The sequence below is a fragment of the Tympanuchus pallidicinctus genome, unplaced genomic scaffold (assembly GCF_026119805.1).
Source record: "Tympanuchus pallidicinctus isolate F22 unplaced genomic scaffold, pur_lepc_1.0 scaffold20, whole genome shotgun sequence".
NCBI lineage: Eukaryota > Metazoa > Chordata > Aves > Galliformes > Phasianidae > Tympanuchus > Tympanuchus pallidicinctus.
In genome coordinates, this window is record NW_026294722.1 from 5043141 (window position 1) to 5065952 (window position 22812).

The 22812-nt window shown below is 45.1% G+C and overlaps 1 protein-coding gene across 3 annotated transcripts in view; it reads right to left on the bottom strand.

Moving 5' to 3' along the window:
• Window positions 1-1189: 1189 nt before the first annotated feature.
• Window positions 1190-22812, bottom strand: part of COL20A1 (collagen type XX alpha 1 chain) — a 50648-nt gene continuing 29025 nt past the window's right edge. For 2 of the 3 annotated variants that reach the window (XM_052684264.1, XM_052684263.1), the window contains exons 22-40: window positions 22774-22812; window positions 20830-20968; window positions 19085-19227; window positions 18598-18707; window positions 16967-17125; window positions 15075-15152; window positions 14595-14681; window positions 12504-12557; window positions 12013-12108; window positions 11469-11522; window positions 11234-11287; window positions 10845-10898; window positions 9284-9355; window positions 8861-8896; window positions 7472-7538; window positions 7063-7251; window positions 6884-6961; window positions 6089-6256; window positions 1190-5606 (exon numbers count right to left, since the gene is read on the bottom strand). In XM_052684264.1, the coding sequence (XP_052540224.1) occupies window positions 5593-5606; window positions 6089-6256; window positions 6884-6961; window positions 7063-7251; window positions 7472-7538; window positions 8861-8896; window positions 9284-9355; window positions 10845-10898; window positions 11234-11287; window positions 11469-11522; window positions 12013-12108; window positions 12504-12557; window positions 14595-14681; window positions 15075-15152; window positions 16967-17125; window positions 18598-18707; window positions 19085-19227; window positions 20830-20968; window positions 22774-22812 (1691 nt within the window). In that variant the 3' untranslated portion in view covers window positions 1190-5592. The remainder of the gene's footprint in view (window positions 5607-6088; window positions 6257-6883; window positions 6962-7062; window positions 7252-7471; window positions 7539-8860; window positions 8897-9283; window positions 9356-10844; window positions 10899-11233; window positions 11288-11468; window positions 11523-12012; window positions 12109-12503; window positions 12558-14594; window positions 14682-15074; window positions 15153-16966; window positions 17126-18597; window positions 18708-19084; window positions 19228-20829; window positions 20969-22773) is intronic. The other variant, XM_052684265.1, reaches the window with a different exon arrangement.

A 22812-nucleotide genomic window follows, 5' to 3' on the forward strand; every position in this document is an offset into this window, starting at 1 on the left:
TACAGTGGTTGCAGTTTTCATATTGGCAAAGGTTTCTTTAGCCAAAACCCTTCAGAAGTCATGCGTATGAAGGACATCATCTCTCAGTGAGGCTCAGACAAAGCAAGGGAGGATTTGCATCCTCCTCTGCATCTCTTTCCCATGCAGCAGGTCTCCCCTCCATGCCTGCCGTTTCCCTGATTGGCTGGAAGAAGTCACTTAATGAACATAAGGTGCTGAGCTCACACAAATAGATCACCTTGTTCACTGGTGCTTCAGCAGCCTTGTTTCTCTCAGCTTTCTCATCGCCCATTCAGCTCAGCATCCCCTCTGTTTGGCACTTAGAAATGCACAGCTCCCATCTCCACTGCTGGCTGCCAGCTGGGAACAGCACAGCAGCTCTCAGTGCCATATCTCCCTGTTTGCTTCCACAAGCAGAAGGGCTTACAAACAGCTTACCAAACTGCACGAGGAACAGCAGATACAGCCCAAAAACACAGCCTTCGCATGGGACTCGCATGGCTGTGTGACTCAGAACCCAGACGTCCCTCTGCAGCCCACGCTGCAGGCAGTGCACATGAACCCTTTGGGCTGCAGGGAATTTGCTTCTCAGCAGCTCTAGCAGTCCCAGCTTTGGTGGATGCACAGCTCACACCCAGAGCTGTATGAGCTTGAGAGGCTTACTCACATCCAGAGTGCTAGGAGTTGCTCATGACAGCAATCCTGGGCTGGGGACCTGACCTGGTGTGTGGCAATCAGCCCAAAGCAGAGATTGGAACATGGTGGTCTTGAGGATCCTTTTCAACCCAACCATTCTGTGGTTCAGTGATACTGCACTCAGTTCAAGAAGGACAGCAAATCTTGTAAACCTATACATCCCGTGATGCAATCAAGGCCAGGTTGGATGTGGCTCTGAGCAGCCTGGTCTAATGGTTGGTGACCCTGCCCAAGGTAGGGAGGTTGAAACAAGATGATCGGTATGGTCCTTTTCAACCCAGGCCATTCTATGATGCTAAGATACCAGATTCAGTTCATAATATGAGCTAATAATAATTTGTTCTTTGTACTTCTTTATAAAAAAGGTGAAGGCTCTGATATTCTGTGCACTGTGCATCCTAATATATGAACATTAGTTATACTAGAGAGAAATATTTTCATTCTACTTATAATTGCAAGAATTGCAATAACTGTTGCCAGAAACAGTCTAGAGTCTGAAGACTGAAAACAAAGAATTTTCACATTTAATCTATCTTGGAAAGACTGGAGTTGAACCATTCCAAAAACAGTACATCAAAATTTGAGGACAAGATAAAATCAAAGCAGTGATCACCCTGGTTGGCCAATCCTGTCAATTCCACCTGCTTTTCCTCTTGTCACAGCCTTGGCCATGTGCCCTCCATCCATGCAGCTGGCAGAAACGTAGTCCTGGCATGGTGCTGCATCTAGGGAGCTGATGGCTCTTTGCTTGCTTTCAGAATAGAGACTCACTCTTCAGAGATGCTAATTTATCCTTTTTCACAGTCAGCTAGCTTGCTTATGGCAACGCAAAGAAAACAAACAGTGAAACATCTTCAAGGTCTAGTGCATAATTGCACCAATGCAGCTGCAGCTTGCATGAAGGTTATGGGCTGCACTGCAGACAAGCTGGGCTCCCATTTCAGTGCAAAATACATGAAGGTGGGAGAAATTCTGACCCCGGAGTATTGCTGGGTCCTGGGCAGTGCCCAGGGACTGCTCAGAGCTCAGTCTGCAACTTAGGAGCCCATGAGCACGAGGGCAGTGGAGCAGGTATGGGCTTGACTGTGTGCATCTGCAGCTATATGTGCATCTGCAGCCATATAACCATCCCAGCTGGCCGACTTGCCACAGTCAGACCCCTGCCTAACACAGGGGAACAATTTGGGTGAAGCAGTAGGACTAGGAAAGGTTTAAGGACAGATTCAAGAGCTAAACAGCTTCTTGTGAGATTCTGTAGAGGCAAGTGTAGGTTCCACTCTCCCACAGCGAACGTGCCACCTCAGACCACTGTCTTCTCTGCAAAAAGTGATTATCAGTGCACACGGTAGCATCTCCAGGGGAGCATTGCACTGTGACAGCACAGGAGCCTGGCAAGGGCACAGCAGTGTAATCCAGTCCTGGCACAGCTGCCCTGCCACCCTGGGCTGCCCACACACATCTGCTCCATTAGCACATCGAAATGCCAGGTGTGATGGGAAGTGCAGAGGATGTGGCTGTGTCTCCCTGAAGACTCAGTGACACTGAGGGATCACAGGGTTTGGCAGAGCAAGATGAGAAGTGACAGCTGAAACCGTCTACAGAGATATTAGTGGCATTTGGAAGAAGCTCGGATGATGCAGGTCACTGGTTTCCTCTGGTGTTGCTAACATCATAACATTTCTCATGTAGTGGCAGCTCCACTTCTTCTCACATGGCATTAATATTTCCCCAGTTTAAAGTTCAAATAATGTCTTGCTTTCTGCTTCTGATGTGCCTTCTGGTAAAATCCAAGGGGAGAAAACAGGAATCATGCCCCATCACTCTGTCTTGGATGGATTACTCCACTCTGGAGACTGCTAAAGAGGATGGTATCCCTCCATAGGATTCAATGATCAGAAACTGGAATAAAACTGAGATGTGAACCAGACTGTAACTATGGAAAAATGAATAATTCTGCTATTCCAACCTCATGTAAAGCAGAGAGATTTTAAGATATATATTTTCTGGAGTCTTTCATATGTGCACTCACTTTGCCTAAGTCATCTCCCCCAGCCATATGACACTGGGGGGGTATTTCATCTGCAGCTGGTTGGTAGGATGAGCTATATAATCTGTCAATAAACCTTTCCTAGTCCTATCAGCTGTTTTCAGGGCTATTGGTCACAACACCATCTCCTTCTTCAGTGAGCTAATCCACATAACCTATATCACCTCCTTTTTGCTTAAGTTTCTCTCTAAACACTTACCTAGAAATTAGACTCAAATAAATTCACTTGCATAGGGACAGGCAGGCAGAAAGAGGTATGTGGGATGACAGACACATATGGAGCTAAGGATCATTCCTTGTAACAGCCCCACCTACCTTGATAGCCCCTCTGGGCTCTGCCTCACTGCAGTATGCATTTTTATAAAATCTCCTGTCCCCACCCAAAATCTCTTTTTGGTCTCCAAACCTTTATATTTGGGAAAATCAAGCTGCTGAACCCTGGAGAGAGAGCCTTCTCAGAGCAGCTTGTTAGCAATATTGCTAGTTAGTCCTCCATGTGTACTGTATCTTACCCCTGAGGCTGATTGAATGATGCTTGTAGCCAAAAAAGTCTGTCTCTGAAAGGTCCTCAGCCTCTGCCAGCATGTGGCTGCACCAGGTGGGCCAACCTCTGCAGCAGGGATAGAAAACCAATCTTATCGTAATTTACAAACATCTGAAGATGTAAGAAAGTCTGAAAATATGACGTCACGTTACACACTGTGTGGAAAAAAGTCTCTAATGATTGCTTAGGGCAGAAGTGATAATGAGAACATCAAGACGGATTTTCCTTAAGGACTGAGCAGAGGGAGAAGTAAACAGGCATTCCTTTGCAAAGTGGGGAAAGAATAGGAACTGGTGGGATTTCACAGGGACATACTAAATTTGTGCACTGAGATTAATTCAGAAAAAAAACAAAAACAAAAACAGGATTAAATCCAGGAAAACTAATATCCAAACTTTTATTTGTAGAGATGAATGCTTTGAGAACAAAGCCCTTACTAGGAAAAAAACCTGCATTACTAATACATGCCGCTGCTTTTAACTACAGCATGCATTAAAAGTGATAAATGGGGCTGGAAAAACACAACAGGGGAAACAACAGGTTGCACCCAGCAAAGACTGTGGGATATTAATACCCACAATGGGTGGTTTCAAGGAACTGGTCTTCAAGGATCCAGTTGTGGATGCCCCATCCAAACAGGCATTCAAGACCAGACTGGATGGCTCTGAGCAGCCTGATCTGGTGAAGGGAACCAGCCCATGGCAGGGCGTTGGAACTAGGTGGTCTTGAAGGTCCCTTCCAACCCAAGTCATTCTCTGAAGGAACTGAGTGGCAAAGCAATGGTACCAACAGTTTGTGATAGTGAGAGGGCAAAATCCCCCTGATTTCAAGTGAATTAAACCACTCATGGGACAAAGTTTAGAATCATTAATGAACAAGTTGTTTGTGCAAGTTTTCTTTCTCCTAATCAATAGCCCTCACAGAAGCTGGTTTTGTTAAAACCTGTCCTTTCCTGCTGTATCTGAAATAATCAGAAAAAGCAAACGCCACTTGAAATTCTACTGCATGGATTAAACCCTGGTGTGAGCGGTGAGAAGATGTTAGTCACTTTCAAAACTAATCGATAGAGAAAAACAAAGGAGCTCTGTGCCAAACCACTCGCAGCCACTGGGTTTGAACAGACAGAACAGCAAGCTCAGAGCTGGGAATTTGGCTGCCCTGATTTACATTTGCAGAATTACTGCAAAGTGCAGACATTGCACTTTGAACTACTTGCTTTCTCCATTAGTGGGTGTTTGATTGGGTCTCCTTGCCTCTCCTGCCCATTGCTTTGCATCTGCCAGTGTCCACAGGTATTAGGTTTGACAGCCAGCTGAGAATGCTGGCTCCCTGCATGCAAATTAATGCATGCCACATAATGCATTAAGCTAAGGGATAATTGATTGTAATGGAAGGAGTGGGGGATAGAAGTAGAAAGGCAGCCCAAAGCACCAACTGTGAAGCTGAAGGTACTGTTTATCAGTATCTGCACAGTTTGGATTCACATCAGACCATGGCTCACAAAAGGAAAAGAGCGTAACATCACAATTACCTCCATGTCAGATGGATAAGCGAGACTTGAGCAATTCAATATTCTACCTGATAAAATGCAAAGTAGCCGATCAGATTGCAGGAAGTAAAGGTGGGAAAGCCCAGCGGGTTGATCTCCAGCTCCTAGCAGTGCATGGCTGTGCCCTGCCCAACACAGGGCACTTATCAGACCCCAGAAAGCGAGGCTGCAGGTGGGGTTTGTCGCATCACAGAAAGATGGTTGCACTGACTGCAGTGCTTCTGCACAGAGCACCACTGCAAGAAAGCCATCAGCCATTTGCCAAAAGCAGAAACAGCCCAAATGGCGCGAGGTTTAGTTACCTTGTCAACCAACAGAAAACGCTATTTTGCTCCAGTGGATTTTCACATCTTTGGGCATGAGGTGCTGTTTTTCTCTGTGCTGGGGATGCAGAATAGCAAGTGACAAAAATAAACCACAAGCAGACAAATGGGCAAAAATTTGTTATTTCTAAGCATTTCCATACATTATTTCTTTTTCTTACAAGTCTGTCAGCCTGTAGCTTTGGCTGTGTGCCTTGCTGTGAGTTTGAATACTGCAGGTGTCCAGCACTGAAAAACAGTGGATGGCTGAGACTCATCAGGCTGGTTTGATGGTTTTGATATTGGCTTCATTTGACTGATATGTCCATATACAAATAGTGGGAAATAAGAAAAGCACAAACACATTTGATGTTCGGGTTGCTGCTTCTCTTGGAGCTTTTACCCATAGACTTCCAGGGCAGAGAACTGTCCTCAGCTGTCTCCACATTGGCCATCAGGGGATGAAATCTGTGCATGGAAATGAGGTGAGGCCAGTGAGCAAGAGAATAAACCAGAGTAAAGCAGTATTGAGAAGGAGTGCTGCAGAATGAATTCTTTCCCCTTTAAATCTTTTGTCCAGTGTCAGCAAGTTCATTTTCCAGGACTTTTTGATCCTCCACCCAAGACATATGTGGGAACTGAGATATTCCTCTCTATCCACTATGGACACATTGTCAGGGGCATTAAGGACTGAAGATAACCAAGATCATTCCACCTGTTCCTCTACTACTGCAATTATGTGTTAATCTACAACGGATGGCTGAGGAGTAGCCATTTGAGCTGGCTGTTATCCACATTAATAGGCTAATTGCAGATGAATCATCCTGATTGCTTTGCAAAGGAGGCTCTTGCAGCACCAACAGTGCCTGAAGGATGAACAAAGGTTCCTGCGTAGTTTAAGGGAAGCCACAAGAGCAAAGAATTCTTGCATTTAAATTATCAGGACTTACCTCTTCTACCTGGCCCATAACATCCAGAGACATCACAGCCCCCTGAGTATCCAGGCTGCCCAGGCTGTCCTCTGACACCAGGAAAACCTTGAGGACCGGTGTTCCCTGGGTAGCCCTTTGGGCCTGGTTTCCCCAACACAACTTCTCCTGGTGGGCCTAAAGAAGAAGCTGTAAGCCACAGCACATCTACAGCTTCAATATAACACTTCTATACTTTTCCCATCCAACGTGGCAATTCATTTTCTGAGTATTGTTGCTTTATTTTGGGGAAAAGAATTGGAATTCTTCTGAATCTCGGCAACTATTTGGCCTTAAAGGTACCTAACTCCCCAAGCTGGTTACAAGAAAGCCCACCTATGTGTCAATAAAGAAAATCACCTTAACTCTGGGATCCACCTCAGAGTCACTGTTTTTGTGACTTCACAATGAAGTAAACTTCCCCTTGACTTCAAGTGAAAAGGATCAAGATGGAGGAGTACATGAAATCCTAACAGATTACTCAACAACTCTTGTGTTCCATGAGCTGAATTTTTGAAGAGTTTCTATCTCCTGAGCGTCTGGTCTTGCATGCAAAAATGCAGTAAAATTCTCTGGATGTACCTCAAGTCTTTAAAACTCATCATTACCTAAGAATGGGTACCAAAGAAGAGAGGAACGGTCTCATATCTGAGCAGAGAGGAACTATGCAAAGCGCAGTGGTGGTGAGGTCATTCAGTCTCAGCACAGTGGTCCTACAACTGAAGAAGCTTTGAATCCGGCAGCCCCATGTGGTCAATACAGAGAGACAGAATTTACCTGTTCTGCCTCTGGGTCCTTGGATCCCTTCCTCATTGACTCCAGCCATTCCTTTTTCTCCCTTGGGTCCTGGGGCACCTAATCACAGAACACAGACAAGTGGCTCTTCCCTGCAGCCTCCCCACCAGGCTCTTCCTAAGTGATGAGGTGAACATGCTTATAAATACTTCTGCCCATACCTCTTTCTCCAGGATACCCATCTTTTCCTGTCTGACCAGGGATGCCATTTTCTCCTCTTTCTCCATTGCTCCCAGGAGGACCTGGAGGACCTGGTGATCCCGGCTCTCCTGGCTTCAGTCTTTCTTCCCAAACAGGAACCGGCTTCCTTGCATGTTCGTGAATGAATGAGTCAAATTTCAACACGTGACCTGAGAAGGCAAGACAGAAAGGAACTTTTGCAAGGTCACAAAAGTCTTAGTGCTAAAACCACCCAATGAAACCAATGGATAGGACAGTGTGGTGGGACCATGCTCGGCATTGCACAGAGAGGGATCTCTGGCTCACTACAGCTTCATGCCATCCTCCCCTGTGCTTTTGTCCACAGCTACTGGAGAAGCATGAAAACAACCTCAGGGTGATTATACTCACTCTGGATCATCCGCTCACAAGCCTGGCTAACCAGCTGGTAAATTGTGGCCAAGGACTGTGGTTCCCCCTAAAGTGAAGCATTACAGTTCTTTTTTAGAAAAGGAAGTATTCACATCTTTATTGATATCTTTTAGAAAGGATCAATATCATACTGCAGGACAGCTTTCTGCCCTTTCTTTGTGTCAGCTTGTGTTACTGAGACATTAATTGCTATGAAATGCATTTTCTTGATTTATTTATTACAAAGCTCCAAAGCCATAAAATTGTCATTGGGAAGCATCAATAATTGCTTTTCTCCCACACATCAAAAAGCCTAGACTGAATTGATATAATTACTGAAGCTACCAAAAAAAAGGAGAGTAAATTTCCCTCTCAAATTTCATCAAAACAGATAGGCAGTGTATAACTTAATAGTCTGTGATATGTAAAACATTTAACATGACCAGATATTACAATATCCTATCTTTGTCTCAATCTTTTATGAATATTGATTCTTACCCTTATTAAACTCTAAATAAATGACATCTGAGGTTTTTCTTTAGAAAGTTTTAGTAACATAGGGACAAATGCAAAAAGCTGCTTAAAAAATGAAGGCTGAGTCTCCTCATGAAAATTCATAGCTAAGACCCTGGATGCTTCCAGAACCATTTCTAAGCTGTACAGCTCTGTGTGGACCACCTTGCAGATTACCAAGCTTAAACAAAAGGTTGGCACAACATCCAAGGGAGGGAAAAAGGAACGTTCCAGTGAAAATAAAAAAAAAAAGTATAGAAAAGGAAAAGCTGTTGGAAATGGAAGGAGGACGGTGTTAAAAAGTATAATGCTGGGGCTTTCACTTGAAACAAAAGAAGAAAAGCAGTCTGTGAAAAGCAGCATGAGCCTGTCTGAAGCTTACTTCACTTAACTCAATCTTGGCAAGCAGACTTGGACTCCTAGAAAAACATAGGATTTCTTTTTAACTGTAAGTCAAGATGAACAAAACCTCCTCTGACAATAAGATAACCTCCACAGACAGCGTGGCTCTCCTGACCTCAGGAGCTCTGTACCTGAGTGTGGCACAGGTTCGTCAGACGTGAGCCCCAGCCTTATGCCACACATTTAAAACAAAACAAAACAAACTCCCAGTGAAGCTGGATGGTTTTGTTTTTGACTTCTCAGCAAAGAATGGATTTTCAATTAGCTTTTCTTCTTTGCTACTACAACTGGTACTAAGCAGCTCATTATTCAGACCCATCATAACAGCCAGTGCAGGTGAACAGAAAGAAACGAGCCCTTGGTACATTATGTTATTCTGTTCTGAAAATGTCTTCACTTGTAAGCATAGCTTGCCAAGCAGATTACCACATCCACTCTTTCGAGTGCTTGATGTACAGTACCAGGAAAACTCACTTTTTCTCCTCTTTCTCCTTTTGGACCTGGTAGTCCCTGTGAGGAAAGCAAAAGGAAAAGTCACGGTCTAGGGAGAGGAGGAGAAAGCAGAAGGTCAGTGGGGATGCAGGTTACATCAGCGGGACGTGGAGCCCAAGGTTTGTTTCCCACACACTTGTACTTCCCTTGACCTTATGAAAATGGCTAAAAGTATCATGAGCTCATAGGAATATCTTCTATTCGTGCTTAAGGAGCTGGAACGCCATCAACAAGGATGCAGATATTCCATAGATACAAGCTCAGGATTTGCACATCCATATGAAGGGCGAGCATGAATTTAAACTCTCCTTCAGATGCTGAGGAAGAATTACCATGGGAGCAACTTGCTTACATGCAATGATTTCATGCCTTGGCCTTCTCTGAGACCCATGCTCAGTCACTTACTGTTGGCCCAACATCACCTGGAGGTCCCTTCTCACCGCTGCTGCCCCGGAAACCTGTCACTCCTTGGAAACCCTGCAGATATCAATTTCAAGACACAGATGAAAATCTGGATACTTCCCACTGTTGTTCTTTTTCTGTTTGACATCTCCTTGCAGCTCCAGGGGCGCCAGCAGTTTGAGCTTGGAGGACTCCAGCAAGAGCACTGCAGTCTTAAGGTTTATGTCAGTACCTCATTCAGCCATGAGCACAATGTTAAGAGTGCATCACGTATGAGTCATCTTCACATCATTTCCTATTACTGTCTCAGCTACCATCAAGCCAGCAAAGCTGAGTTTTGCCAACAAATTGCAATGTGATTTTTAGATGTGGGTTTACATCCTTCCTTACACGTTCAGATTTAGGCACAGCCTAGAGCACAACCCTTTTCTTCATCCTGCTAGTACCATGCCACTGCTTTTTTGTTTTCCCTTGAAGACCTGTGTTTTGCTGCTGAGTTTTTACAGTAGAACTGTAGATTAGAGAGTAGAAGGTGCCTTCTTTGTTTATCTCTCCTTTGAGAAGTTTCTCTGCCCTTTGGAGCCATAAAGGGAAGAAAAAAATAAGGCAAAAAAGCACTAGAAATACTTTCTTTTGTAGTTTTTTCAGCTATTATGTTTAAGCTCAGTGGAGATCAACAACTCTTTTGATCAGTGGAAAATGAAAGAAAGAAGACTTTAAGGCAGCACCAGCCATCTTTCAGAGCCTAGTCCAAAGGCTGCAGTGCTTTCCTCATGTTTAAAAAGCTGAGGTTCACTGCTGGCTCCATGTCTTGCCAGGATAAGCAAGTCCAAGTCAGGAGCTGAATGTGGCCCTCACTATAGATACCTCGACAGAGCTGCTATGGGATTTAAGGCAAATGCAGCAGTAAGCAGTTTCCATTTTACACTATTTAGGACTGCCAAACTCCATATAACTCAGCAATGAGAACCAGCAACTATCAGGTCTCCCATCCATCATCTAAAGCCAAATTCCATGGTTACACAGAACTGGTAAGGCTATGCCTTTAAAATGACCAGATGTAAACCAACTGTCATGGTTTTATGTTTTTTGGTTTAGCATCTTGAAGTTCTGTTTGTGATGTCCTGGGCACAAGAGAGTGCAAATGCTTATGGCCCAGGTAGCACATACAGGAACCAATGTATAGGGACATCTTTCATATCTGCCTGCATCCTCTGGCTCCAGCTGACTTCACTCTGATGAGCCCATACACCCCAAACCCACACAATATTTGAAAAATTCTAGCTATAGAAAAGCAAGGGTAGTAAAACGCGCATCTCCATGCTGGATCAAAGCGGAAGTTGCCTCCAAGGGTAAGCTGAAGGCTTTTCTGTTTATTTCGTAAGAAGCCGTGAGAAAGTGACAGAGAAAGTAGATTTCTGCAACGTGTGTGAGGATATTTCCCTTGTGAAAACCCAAGAAGAGGATTTGCCCAGACACCTCTGGACGATAGCAGGCCAGCAGTAATCCCAATCTCCTTCTGAGGAAGAGACTTCAAACAGATCCACATTATTCCTGTACTCACCCTTGGTCCAGGAGGTCCTGGGGGCCCAGCTGTGCCTTCCAATCCCCTCACCCCCTGCAAAACCAAATCCAGTCCAGTATTAACAAAGGGACTCAAAGAGACACAGTAAGCAGCGATGTTATTTCTCCCTGTGCTGTTTTTAATGGGAGCTTGCCAGAAATGGGTATATATATCTGCCAAGCAGGCAAGAAGGTTGGCACCTGGTCAGCCATGCAGATTTGGCCAAATGAGATGATCCAATAGTTGCTTTTTTTTCTTCCATTTCTTGCAGATTTGTGAAAATATCTTTCACTTTTGCACTGAGAGCATTAGGAGAGCTGGATGTTTGGATCCAGTTTGGATTTTAGGCAGCACTGTGTGAAAACTGGGGGGTGACTGATGCATTTTACCTTTGCACCTTGAAGACCATCTCTGCCTGGAGCTCCCTGCACACCAGGAATGCCCTGTAAATCGGAATTGCTGGTGAAGTTTGCATCTGCTTATCATTGTCCTACTTCATCTTGTAGCAAGGGAAATGAGAAGGGAAGAGGGACAACACTATGGCTTTTCAGTCTTGCTTTAATTAATTACTGGGAGAAATGGACAAATCCTTGATACAGTTACAAGGAAGGTGTCTACTGTTACCTGCATGCCAGGACTTCCAGTGTCTCCTTTCTCTCCTTTAATACCTGGTGGCCCCTTGGATTGAAACAGAAGCACACAGTCAAACACTGCAGCGTCTTTTAAAGGAAAGAGAGTCCTGCTGCTGCACGCTCGCACCCCGCACTGCTGCTTCTCTCTGTGATGCTATGCAGGGAGCTTTGCAGCAACAGCACGTTCATGGGATTCTGTCATCCCAGGCACGCATGCAGCAGCCTCCACATCCTAGCCAAGTAATGATGATCACTGTGAAGAGACATGCCTGAAGGCTGCACTGGGCTTGTTTTCATTAGAAGCACACAAGGGACAGTCTGGACAAAAGCGGTCCTTTGCCAGAATGACTGACTGTCAGGACTCATCACCATGAAAAAATTATTATCATCTTTCTAGTGCAGCTGTCTAACTGTTAATGAGGATGATGTCAATTCACAGACCAGGTTTAGGGGTTTTGCTGAGATACCGATTTGTGAGACGTGTTCCAATTGCAAAGAGCAAGAAACGAAGAAAAGCAATGGAAGAGATGACATACCACAGGGCCCTGAATTGTGATTCCTTGGGAACCTGGGGAGCCTTGCTGGCCACTTGGACCTGCTGGTCCCACTTTTCCAGGTGGGCCTGGTTCACCCTAAAGCAAAAGATATGAAATTAAAGAAAGAAAGCAATTAGAGCCTGCCCTTCACGAGGACTGTACTGCATGGCCCGGGTCAGCATGAGCTGAATATGGGATGCAAGATGAAGGCAGAACAGCAGGGGATCTCCAACAAGCTCAGCAGCCTTTTAAGTGTAAGGTTTAGGTGCATCTTCAATAGGAGAAAATGACAAGGCAGCACCAAGCACAGCACAAAGACAAACCATTTTCCATCAAGGCTGCTTCCAAGAACACTGCTGACCACAAAATTTGCATTAATTCAGCTTCATCAAGCCCATCATCTCAATTTCCAGAGTCCAATTGAGCATTTAATTAATAATGTGATCCCATCCTCCACAATGCATCATTTCCCAAGGAACACCAAGACTCACCTTGGGGCCTGGCTCCCCCTGCTCACCTTGTGGTCCTCTCCTCCCAGGGCTGCCCTGCCAGCAAGACACAGAGCTGCTGTTATTAACATCATAATCCTTACAACAGAGCAAATAGGTGCCAGAAGGACACTGGTGCATTTTGCTATACACACAATGGAAGATGCCCCTCCAGAGAACTAGCAGGAAATAGGGGCAAGGAGAAAATAGAGTTATCCAGCAAAGGGGGAAGAAGGAAGGAAAAGGACAGCATGGCCCCTCTTTGAAATCACATCACCTCCAGCAAGGAGAGATGAAGCTAAACATCTTCAACCTCCTCCCTCCAACTTCCTAGCAAATCCGTGCTGGGGCAGCCAGTGCGGAAGGGATCACATATGAACATAGATAAGGAGGAGCTCCTGCCTGCTGTCCTTTGGGACAAGTCTGGTGTTTGCAATACCCAAGAGAAGGGACGAGCTCTGAGATCAGGGCCAGCAAGCAGTGCTGAGGAGACCCAGCTCAGCTCTGCACCTGCAGAACTGCTGGATCAGAGACAGAAATAATCTTCTGGCACAAACCAATGCCGTGTGAACTTGTGAACTTAAAATACCACGTGAACTTAATCTGAAAGTTTCTATTCTTGATGGTAAAAAAAACCAATGGATTTGGATTAAGAATTACAGGGAGCTTTGGAAAAAGTTCTCCCAGAAGCACCCAGAAGCTCATTTCATTTGAATCTGGTAAAAAACACCCATTAAGGACAGCGACCAGCAGCCTTGCCAGCCTCCAGTAAAAGGACTTTAACAAGTAGCAGTGAGTGCTCTTGTAAGGCCAGCGAATTAGCAAGGGTTTGATGGTGTGAGGATACGGTTGTGTGTCAGAGCTATATTTTCTCTAATGCTTGAAAGAATCCTGCTTTTTAAATAGTAGTACTGGAGAGATGTTTAAACCACAGGGCAATGCAAGCTGCTAATTATGCACTTAGGATATTGAAGCACACTGCGATAGTGGAGTGCGCTGTGTAATTAAACTTCCACCGGAATGAGCACGTAATTACTCTGCAATGAGGAGCTTGCAAATCGTGGCATTGAAGTCACAGTGAAACCACAGCAATGTGAGCAGTTAGCTGAAGCCTCCTCACTTGAGCAAAGAGACCCGAATGTTCCACAGTTCAGTATCTATAATGGGGCTGAAAGAAAGGAGCAGACAGGCTCTTGAGCAGGGTCTGTGTGACAGGACAAGGGGAAATGGTTCCAAAATGAACGAGAGGAAATTTAGTTTGAATATAAGGAAAAAAGATTTTTGCAATGAGGGCAGTGAGACACTGGCACAGGTTGCCCAGACAGGTGGTGGATACTCCAGTGATGGAGTCACCCAAGGTCAGGCTAGAGGGGCTCTGAGCACCGATGGAGCTGTGACGTCCCTGCTCACTGCAGGGGGGTTGGACCAGATGGGGTTTAAGGGTCCTTTCCAACACAAACCATTTATGATTCTATGATTTCCAGGTATAAAGCACCAGGAGTGTCCCAGATGGGGTGCTCTGGACAGACTGTCAGATTTGGCTGTTGGGTGCACGTAACACTTTCTTCTCAACACTTCTAAAACGTGGGGTTTTTCTTGATAACCACTTCATAGCATCTACCTGGAACATTTCCTGGAGCACTCCACACTCTTACTGGCTGTTACCACATCCCCAAAATTCCCCTTTCTTTATACATCACCCACTTGTGCAGACACTTATTGGCCTTCCTGCTTAACAGAGAATCCAGATTTTGTATGTTTTGAGGGTTTTTTTTTTTGTTATTTACAAAGAGTTTCGGAGCCACTGATCCATGAAATCTCTGCATGCACACACACACCGAGGTGGCCTGTCCTCCCCTCCTAAGAGGATTAATGCAGCACTCAGACACGCTCAGCCTGCTCCCAGCTGCAGCTGTTGCACTCCCAAAATGCCACAACATGCATAGAGAAATAAAGCCCTGGGGTCTGTGCCAGGCAAGGAGGAACTGCTTTAGCCTGGGATGAAGGCAGGAGATAGATGACAGAGCCCCATGGAGCTGAGGTGTGCAAACAGCATGAAATAAGACATGCAATATGCACGAAGGGTGAACTTACAGGGGGACCTGGAGGACCTGGCAAGCCTGGGCGGCCAGATGTGCAGGAGCAGGCAGGAGCTATGGTGGGGCAGCTCTCCTCGTCCCTCTGAAAAGAAAGCAAGATATGTGAGCAGCGAGAGTGGAATCGATGACAGGTAGTGATGGCAGGGCTTCAGAATTCAGTCTTGGGGAAAAAAAAAACAGACACTGTGCCTTGGGGCTGGGAGGTGGCAGCGGAGCTGTGGGGCTGCCAGGGGGGCTCAGGTGAGCTCAGGGCAGGAGGGATATGCACTGTGTTGAGATTTTGCCTTTTGAAACAGACACAGTGGGACAAAACATGCTTTTTGGTTCCCTTCACCAAGATACACCCAGTTGACATTCCCAAGAAATGAGAAGAAGAGTGATTTCCTTCTTATATATGAAAAAGATGTGCGGTGTCACTCCTGTGCCATCGTGCACAGCTTCATCCCATCCAGCAAAGAACCTCACATCATCTTACCAATGCAGGAAGATCACAGCATCTGTCCTCCTCTGCCCCTAAGCTGTTGCACACAACCTGCAACGACTGCAGCTGGAACTGTGGGGAAGAGAAGAGGATTTGATGAGAAGGTGGCACCACCAAAGTTCATCATGTGCTAAAAATAATGTTTAGTGGTGGTTTGACAGACTCCACGTGTGGTCCCAACTGTAATTACACCAAAAAAGCCATGACACACATAGTAGCCGCAGCTCTGTGCCCTGCAAAGCCACCCCTGCAAAAGCTGCCTCTCTGATTTTTCACACCATCCCACAGCAGCAGGCAGGTCCTCAGGTAATTGGGCTTCAGCACTGCCAAAATGTGAAAACAAACCTTGCTGTCTGCATTTCCCCCTTTAGAGGAATGTACCTGAGAGGAAAAGTGGCAGTAGGCTCCCAGGAGAGCTGTGTTCCATCCCAGGAACCCCTCCTGCCTACCCCACATCCCTCCCAGCCACTGCCTCTGTGATGAACACAGGAGCACACACTGCACAAAGCAAACCAAAAACAGAAGGCGAGGCAGTGAAGATTATTTTTTTTTTTGCTTTCCATAGCAACATTTCTCCTCTGTTTTTAATTCTGCTCTGTGCATTTAAGCTGCACAGCAGAGGAGCGCATCACAGGTACAGGTGAGCCCCCTTGATCAAGCAGCATTTAAAGATATCTCAAATTAAACGAGGTTCCATGATAAGCAATAATGAGACCCTCCATCTTCTCAAGGGCAGCAGAAGCTGTGGATGACATAAACCTTATGCTGGGCTTGAAAAGCAATAAGAGCAGAGGCAGCACGAAGCTGCTCATTAGTCAGCTGCATCTGTCTGGCTGAGCTGTGAGCAAGGAGAGTTTGGGAGGGAGAGGGAGAGCTCAGGCTCTTTTCTGACAGGCTTGTGATCCATCTAAACTGCCACAGCACTTATTTAGAAAATACAGCTTGAATCCCATTGTGCCCTGGTTTGTCATATGTCACCACTGCTCACTGTGGTTCCAATGCCCACTTTTCTCTGGTGCACCCAAGAGCTTTACATTGCTCTCTGTAGGACCAGGCGGCTGGGGATAGGACAAAATGTTCTTACTGCACTACTTTGAGGCAAGGGAAGCTGCAAATCAGTGGTTGGGCTGTTTCCCCCTAGATCTTTAGACCTAAAAGCAGAACCCAGGAGTACAAGCTTCACAGTCATGAATGATTTCCTACAGCCTCACTGAGCAATTCCTCCTCATTCTGCATATATTTAACATTCCTGTTTTGTGGAGGAAACATGGCAGGGCAGCAGGCTCCTGAGCAATGCCATGCAGGGGTGGTTTTGGGTGATGCATGGGGCTGTTGCAAGGCACAGTGCGGAGCCCATACTTCCCTTGCTCTGTCCTCTCGCAGGGTGCTGTGCAGTGCAGCAGGGACATACCTGCAGGCTGGCAATGAGCATTAGGCTGCTTTAATTTACACAGCAGCTGACAAGGAGCTTCTGTACTGAAAAGTATTTGGCCACCATTTGCCAAGCCCAAGCACACAGGAGATTGAGGCACCTCCAGACCTGACACTTCCCAGTGACACTCAATGGGGGCCGATAGCACAACCTTCTCTTCCAAAGAAGTTCCCTACACCTGCTGCCTGTTAGGGCAGAGCCTGTGCTTCAAGCATTCAGTAAGGAGCCCTGAGCCCAAATCTCAAACCCAGGTAGGAGGCGAGGAGGAGAATCCCCACACCAGGAAAGCTCATTGACCCACAGAGATCAGTGGGATCAGCAGACAGCCCTGCGTCACAGCTGCTGTTGAATGCTGTCAGTGTGAGAACAGTGAAGATGGCACAACCCTCCATCTGCCCAACTAACTTCACATTTAACCCCCCAATTTCCAAAGCAAGCACGTCTGGGCACTCACCGATACTGATCCACTCCTGGGCCCTCTGGTTCGTGTCACTTTTCCCAGCATGACGAAGCCAGCAGTAGAGATGCTGCCAATGGTGTTGATGGGTCTCTCTGCTATTTTCTTACAGTCCAGATAGAGCTTGATCTTGAAAAGGCTCACTGCAAGGTGCACCTGGGTGGGAAGACCAAGGTTGGACCTTTGCAATGGGGCAGGGAGCTTTTAAACACCTTCTGCCCAGTTCCCAGATTGGTGCTGTTATCCAAGATGTGGATTTTGTGAGCAAATGCACAGAGAGAGCAGCACTCTGCTCTTCCCTGGTGGTTCCCTTCTCCTTGGGCAAAACCTTTCCGGAGTCCCAGTTCTGAGTAATTCAGTTCTCAGAACCAGCTGAATAATGAATTAATGAAAATACTGATACAAAGAGCTCAATGCTCATCTGGGTGGAATACCTTTGCTCTGAGGATACAGACAAAAAAAAACAAAAACATTATGAGATCAGATGGATTTCTCATGAGACTTTATCTTTTCCTTCCCTCCAGCATTAAAATGTCACCAAAATCCCAAATTATAAAAAATATTTCATGTTCCAAAATTTTTGGTTTTTTCAAGTCCTGAAAATAAGAGCCCCCACGGGGAAAAGGAAGGAAACTGCCAGATCTCTCCTATAACTCTCTGTCTCAGTCCATTCCTGTTAACAACTCCCTAACAGTTTCCATCTTGCTTTGTAGGAAGCCAATCCAAATTATACTGTAATAAAAAACCCTTTTTTTTCTTTTTCCCAGTAAAGAAGAGACTCCAAGGGTTGAAGGGTTTGAAGGCTTTCTTCCTACCACTTTCTAGCGCAGTTCTCCAATCTCAGCATTTCTATACTATGAGTGAAGCAATGGTAATGATGTATGGGGGGAAAGAATATTTTTCTCTCTCAAATTTAACACAAAACAATTACATTACACAGGTTTAGTTCAGTTTTGAGGGCTTTGGGTGCCTTGAATTACGTTCCCAGGTAGTGGCTCTGCACATAACAAGTCTGAGCTTTTCTCTACAACTGTGTGTTATGGAAGGAACAAGGGCACATGCCCATAAATAAACTGGCTGGGGATGGAAATAAAAAAGGGGAAGGATTTGGAGGAGTGTGCTGTCCATGAAGTGCTCCCAACCAGTAAATTACTCTGTTTGTGCAGGGAGGCTGTATCTTCAGTAAAGCAAATATCTGAACATGCAATACAACTACTGAAATGGTAAACACACACCTTGTAAAGGGGAGCGATTTAGTATACACTGTGTGTATTTTATTTTGATGCCATTTCATGTTGCTACCACATATTATATGTAAAAATAATGGCCACCATGTGTGACCATAATTTACCCATCCTCATTAGTACTTTAAAAATGCATAATCATGCAGTGCATTCTAAGAAGCAATCAATAAGTGGGAAACGTGTCTTACACATAGGATGAACCTATATAATTGTCAAGTCTACAATTAAAATGTTCAGCATATGAAAAAGGTTCACTGGCTCCCTAGCAATCTGGATGCAAAGCACTTATAATCAGTCCTTGCTTTGAACAATACACATTGATGGCATAATAGTCTCAGAGTAGATGAAATCGTGAGCTACATTTCTCCCTTTATTGATAAAGACCTTATGAAAACTCCCATAGAATATCTTCTTCACTTCCTGCTGGTCAAAGGAGACTTCCTGCAAATCAGCCTTGTAGTCATGATTGAAATAGGTCAAGGTTTTCTTACTGGCTACAGGGAAAAACAGGACAAATAACAGCTTTTAGAATTCAAAGAGAGTTTGATTTCACCACATACTGAGCAACAGAAAATATATAGGCTTCAGCATTGTGAGAAAACCTCATGTATCGCAACCAAATGTTTCTAAACAATGGAAAACAAAAATAACAGCTAAAAATAAAGAGTATGCTACAAGTAGAATAACAACGAAAATGCAGCTTTTAATTGCATTAGGAAGCCTTTAAAATGTGATGTCAGCCAAAAACTGCAGCTGCACAACAAAGCCCATAAACCCACCACACTTCCCAAGTGAATCCTAAAATGAGGTCTGCTGCCTGCAGAAATGTTAGCAGATACCTGAATGTAACACATTCAACATGAAACCTTACGGTCAAGGTTAACACCAAGGAGGGGCTGGAAGTCCTCGTCGGTTATTTGCCACACAGCAAAGGGCTCCTTGGGGGTGTCAGGAAGGAGGCGCAGGAGGATGCTGATGGTGTGCTCGGGTGGGATGGCAAAGAGGTGGACATCGCTGGAATGAGACAAGCCAAGGAAGCATTGGTGACTTAGAGCAGCAAATGCCAGAAGACAACATTCAAGAGAAGGGGCTCTCTTGTGTTTCTTGGGAAGAAGAGCCTAGAAAAGCTTCACCCATGGGGTTTGAATGTGATACGCCATGAGAGAACCCAGCCTTATGTTGTGCATCCCTCTCAGGCTGCTAGCGCTTGAGCTGAGTGCTGCGTCCTTGTGGAGGAGGCAGTGTCAGCCCATCACTGCCAGAGCTGCCCCAGGGAGCACCGCAGGCAGCCCTTGTGCTCTTCACAACAGAGCTTACTAAATATCAGACATCCTGCCAGAGTCCAAGACTCTTCCCAAGCAACCTCTTTCAAAGGAAGAGGAATGGTGGCTGTGTACCCTGTGGTAAATCTTGGCAGAAATCATTAGAATTGCCCTTCAGAGATAAGCATGGAGCTCCCAGAAAACCCCCACAGCCCAGCTGCAAAATTTGAGCTCAGCTCTAGAACTTGTGGGCATGCAGCAAAGCCCATCAGCAGCTCCTGGCACAGCACAGCTTCCTCTGCAGCCACTGCCAAACCCCTCAGAGCGTGCTGGGAGCACAGTGGGAGGACGCAGTAAGGCAACAAGGAAAGTCAAATTGGTTATGCCTGGAATACATCTGTAATGTGAAATGAGACATTTGCATGGGCATGTACACAGTTCATCAAGCATCATTTCAGGACTGATTCATAAGTAATATTGGCTTCTTATTTCTCCTTCTGCTTGTGGTGGAGTGACATCCTTGGAAAGGAATATGTGCCAGCTGAGTGAAATGACTTGCCCACAATTTTTGGAGTATTTGACCACTTTCTGAATCACTCTGTGCACTCTAAGAAGCTTTACTACTTTAACTAAGATTAAACTGAGCCAGAGCCTCAGTAATTAGGCTTTAAACAAACTAGCACTGAATGTCAGGAGTCGGATCGTTCCTGATTTATTATCATAAAAAATGAGTGAGGTCATGGGAGCAGCCTGGCTGCCTGACACCCACAGAGAAAACGGGGTCAGGCCACAGTCCTCAGCGGTTATTTCTTCTCAACAAGTAAAGCCCAAGCTGCTGAGAGCAGCTAGGAGACCAATATTTACTAAAGCAAAGCTCTGTTTCCAAACTAGTGATGCTGGGAGGAGGGTTGAAGATGAAGACATGACCTCAAACTGCTATGGCCAAAGTGTATGCGGCTGTGGACAGAATGCCTAAAGAATCATGCAGAGTCTGCACATGATATAATCCTTACATCCATCACAGCAACCAACACTGCTGCAAAAAGGGATTCTGCAAAATGGAAAACCCTCACCACGTGAAAACATTTGGCAGCACACAAATGAATAACGAATGCCCCCATTGTGTCCTTTTGACTTCTAAGATGTATGCCATACTCATCTTACAGCCAACCCAAGCCTAATTTCTGAATATATTAAGGAAAACTGGCATTATTCTCAGTCTACCTGCAATTCAGTTTAGCTGACTCTTTACAATTTCATTTTGAAGTTGCCAGAGGGGATTTGTCATTGACACACAGCAGTGTGAGCACAGGGACCATGATGAGCACAACGCTAGTCCCAGCTCCACTCCCACCTGGTCCTCAGGGTGAGCTGAATGTCTCTGAACAGGGTGAAGGTGCGGGAGCCACTAAATACGAATGGCTCCATAGCCACTCCTTTAATGGAGGCATATTCCTTCTCTACTAAGCCAAACGCTTCCATCATATCGAATCCTGGAACAAAGAAAAGCAGAGAAAGAAGTGGTTAGGAAAGACTGCCCCAAAAAAGTGGGATGGCAGAGCAGGTAGGATAAGCTTCTAGGTAGCATGGAGACCTCAGCAGGAGAAAAAAAACTTAGGAACGCAGATATCAGCAAGGCTGTACAGACTCTGTATAAAACTGGATTATATTCCACAAGTAGCAGCTAAGGGCAATAGTTTGCATCTGGATCATCCACTGCTGCAATCGCCTCTTGGAGAGATACAGTAAAGCTGAAGACTTCCGTAATTTTGTTTTCAAATCTCCAGAATGAAAAACGAGTGAGAAATTTTGTGATTCTGTAATTACTCAAAAAAAAAACAAAAAACAAAAACAACAAAAAAAAACCACCCAAAAAACAAACAAACAAACACCATCCCAAAACCACATTCATTTCAAGTAGATGCAAAAATATTATCTTTAAAAGACATGGAATCTCTCCAGTGATTGCTGGCAGTAGGAATCATTTCTGCTCTGAAATGCTTTATATGTAAGAAATGTAAGAAAACATATGCCTTATATGTCAGAAATACTGGGGAAGGACTTTAAAATACAAGCATTTCCATTCCTCTCTATTTCCATGAGGCACTCAGAGGTTGGCTCGGCTTATGCGATCTACAAAGAGAGGCTCTTCCCTGACATCTCTGACATCGCCTGTTCAGCTCATGCAACTTCATCTCACTTTCATGGCTCATCATTAAAGCTCTGAGTCATTTTCTCATTTCAGTTTTCTATTTGGTAAGACAAGATCTTGAAATTGGATTCTTTTTTTTTTCCACTTTATCTCAGTTTGCAGCAGCCCGGGTTGAAGGAGATAGCTCATGCTTCAGTAAATGAAGGGATACAACTTCACTACGATGTAGTCCTATCAGTTTGGATTCCCTCACCCCTTCACCATTTACTGTAATCTGCAGTTGTTTGGCTTGAGTGGTTATTTTGCATAGAGGTTTGTCCAGAGAACAGTTGTTTTCATTGCCCAACATACTAGGGAGTTTTCCAGAAGAAATGACCCACTTGCGAGCCATTTATCTGCAACATGGGGCTCCTGGCACTAGGATTCCATTATAGCATGCATGAAACACAATGGTGTAAAGACTGACAACAAAGCTCAATTCACAATTATAACCATATTGTAACCTAACAGCATTATTCTCTTCAGTAACCTGTGTGTCAGATGCAAACCATTACAGCTCAGTCTCCCAGTGCACCTTTTCCTGTCTGCCCCATTTGGTCCCATCCCACTGCACGCATTTTTCTTTGTATATTCACTGGAGCAAGGAAGCAAGCAGGCTGTCCCAGGCCTCAAGTAAGTGCCCTAAGCAACACATTCATCCTCTGCCTTGCACCTAGTGAACAATTATTCACATAAAGGCAGATTGCTCAAGCAGCACAGACAGACTCACGCAATAACAGCCCAAACTCTGATGAGAAGAGCAACTGCTCTGGGTGCAGGCGAGGACAAGGGTCAAGCCTATGGCTCAGCAACCCTTGAACCCCTGTTGTCCATACTGTATGAATACACTCCAGCCATTACAAACTGGGGCCATAGCTCTCTCTCTTCCCCCTCAGCTTGAAAAGTGGTCTTCAGCGTCAGTGTTTGAAGGGTCTCAGGTCTTACCTGATATAGAGTGCTTCCCTATTTCATTCTCAGACTTTTCCCCTTTCCCTCAGGGCAGGGAAAGAATTCCACCTTGCTCAGCTGTTGTATATTTCTTGAAAAAAAGCCAAGATGAGACACTGTTTGCACATTCCCAGCAAAGGTTTAGGTATGATACTGTACCTCGTACGGAGCCTGCAGAAGAGCTGATGGGGGGACAGG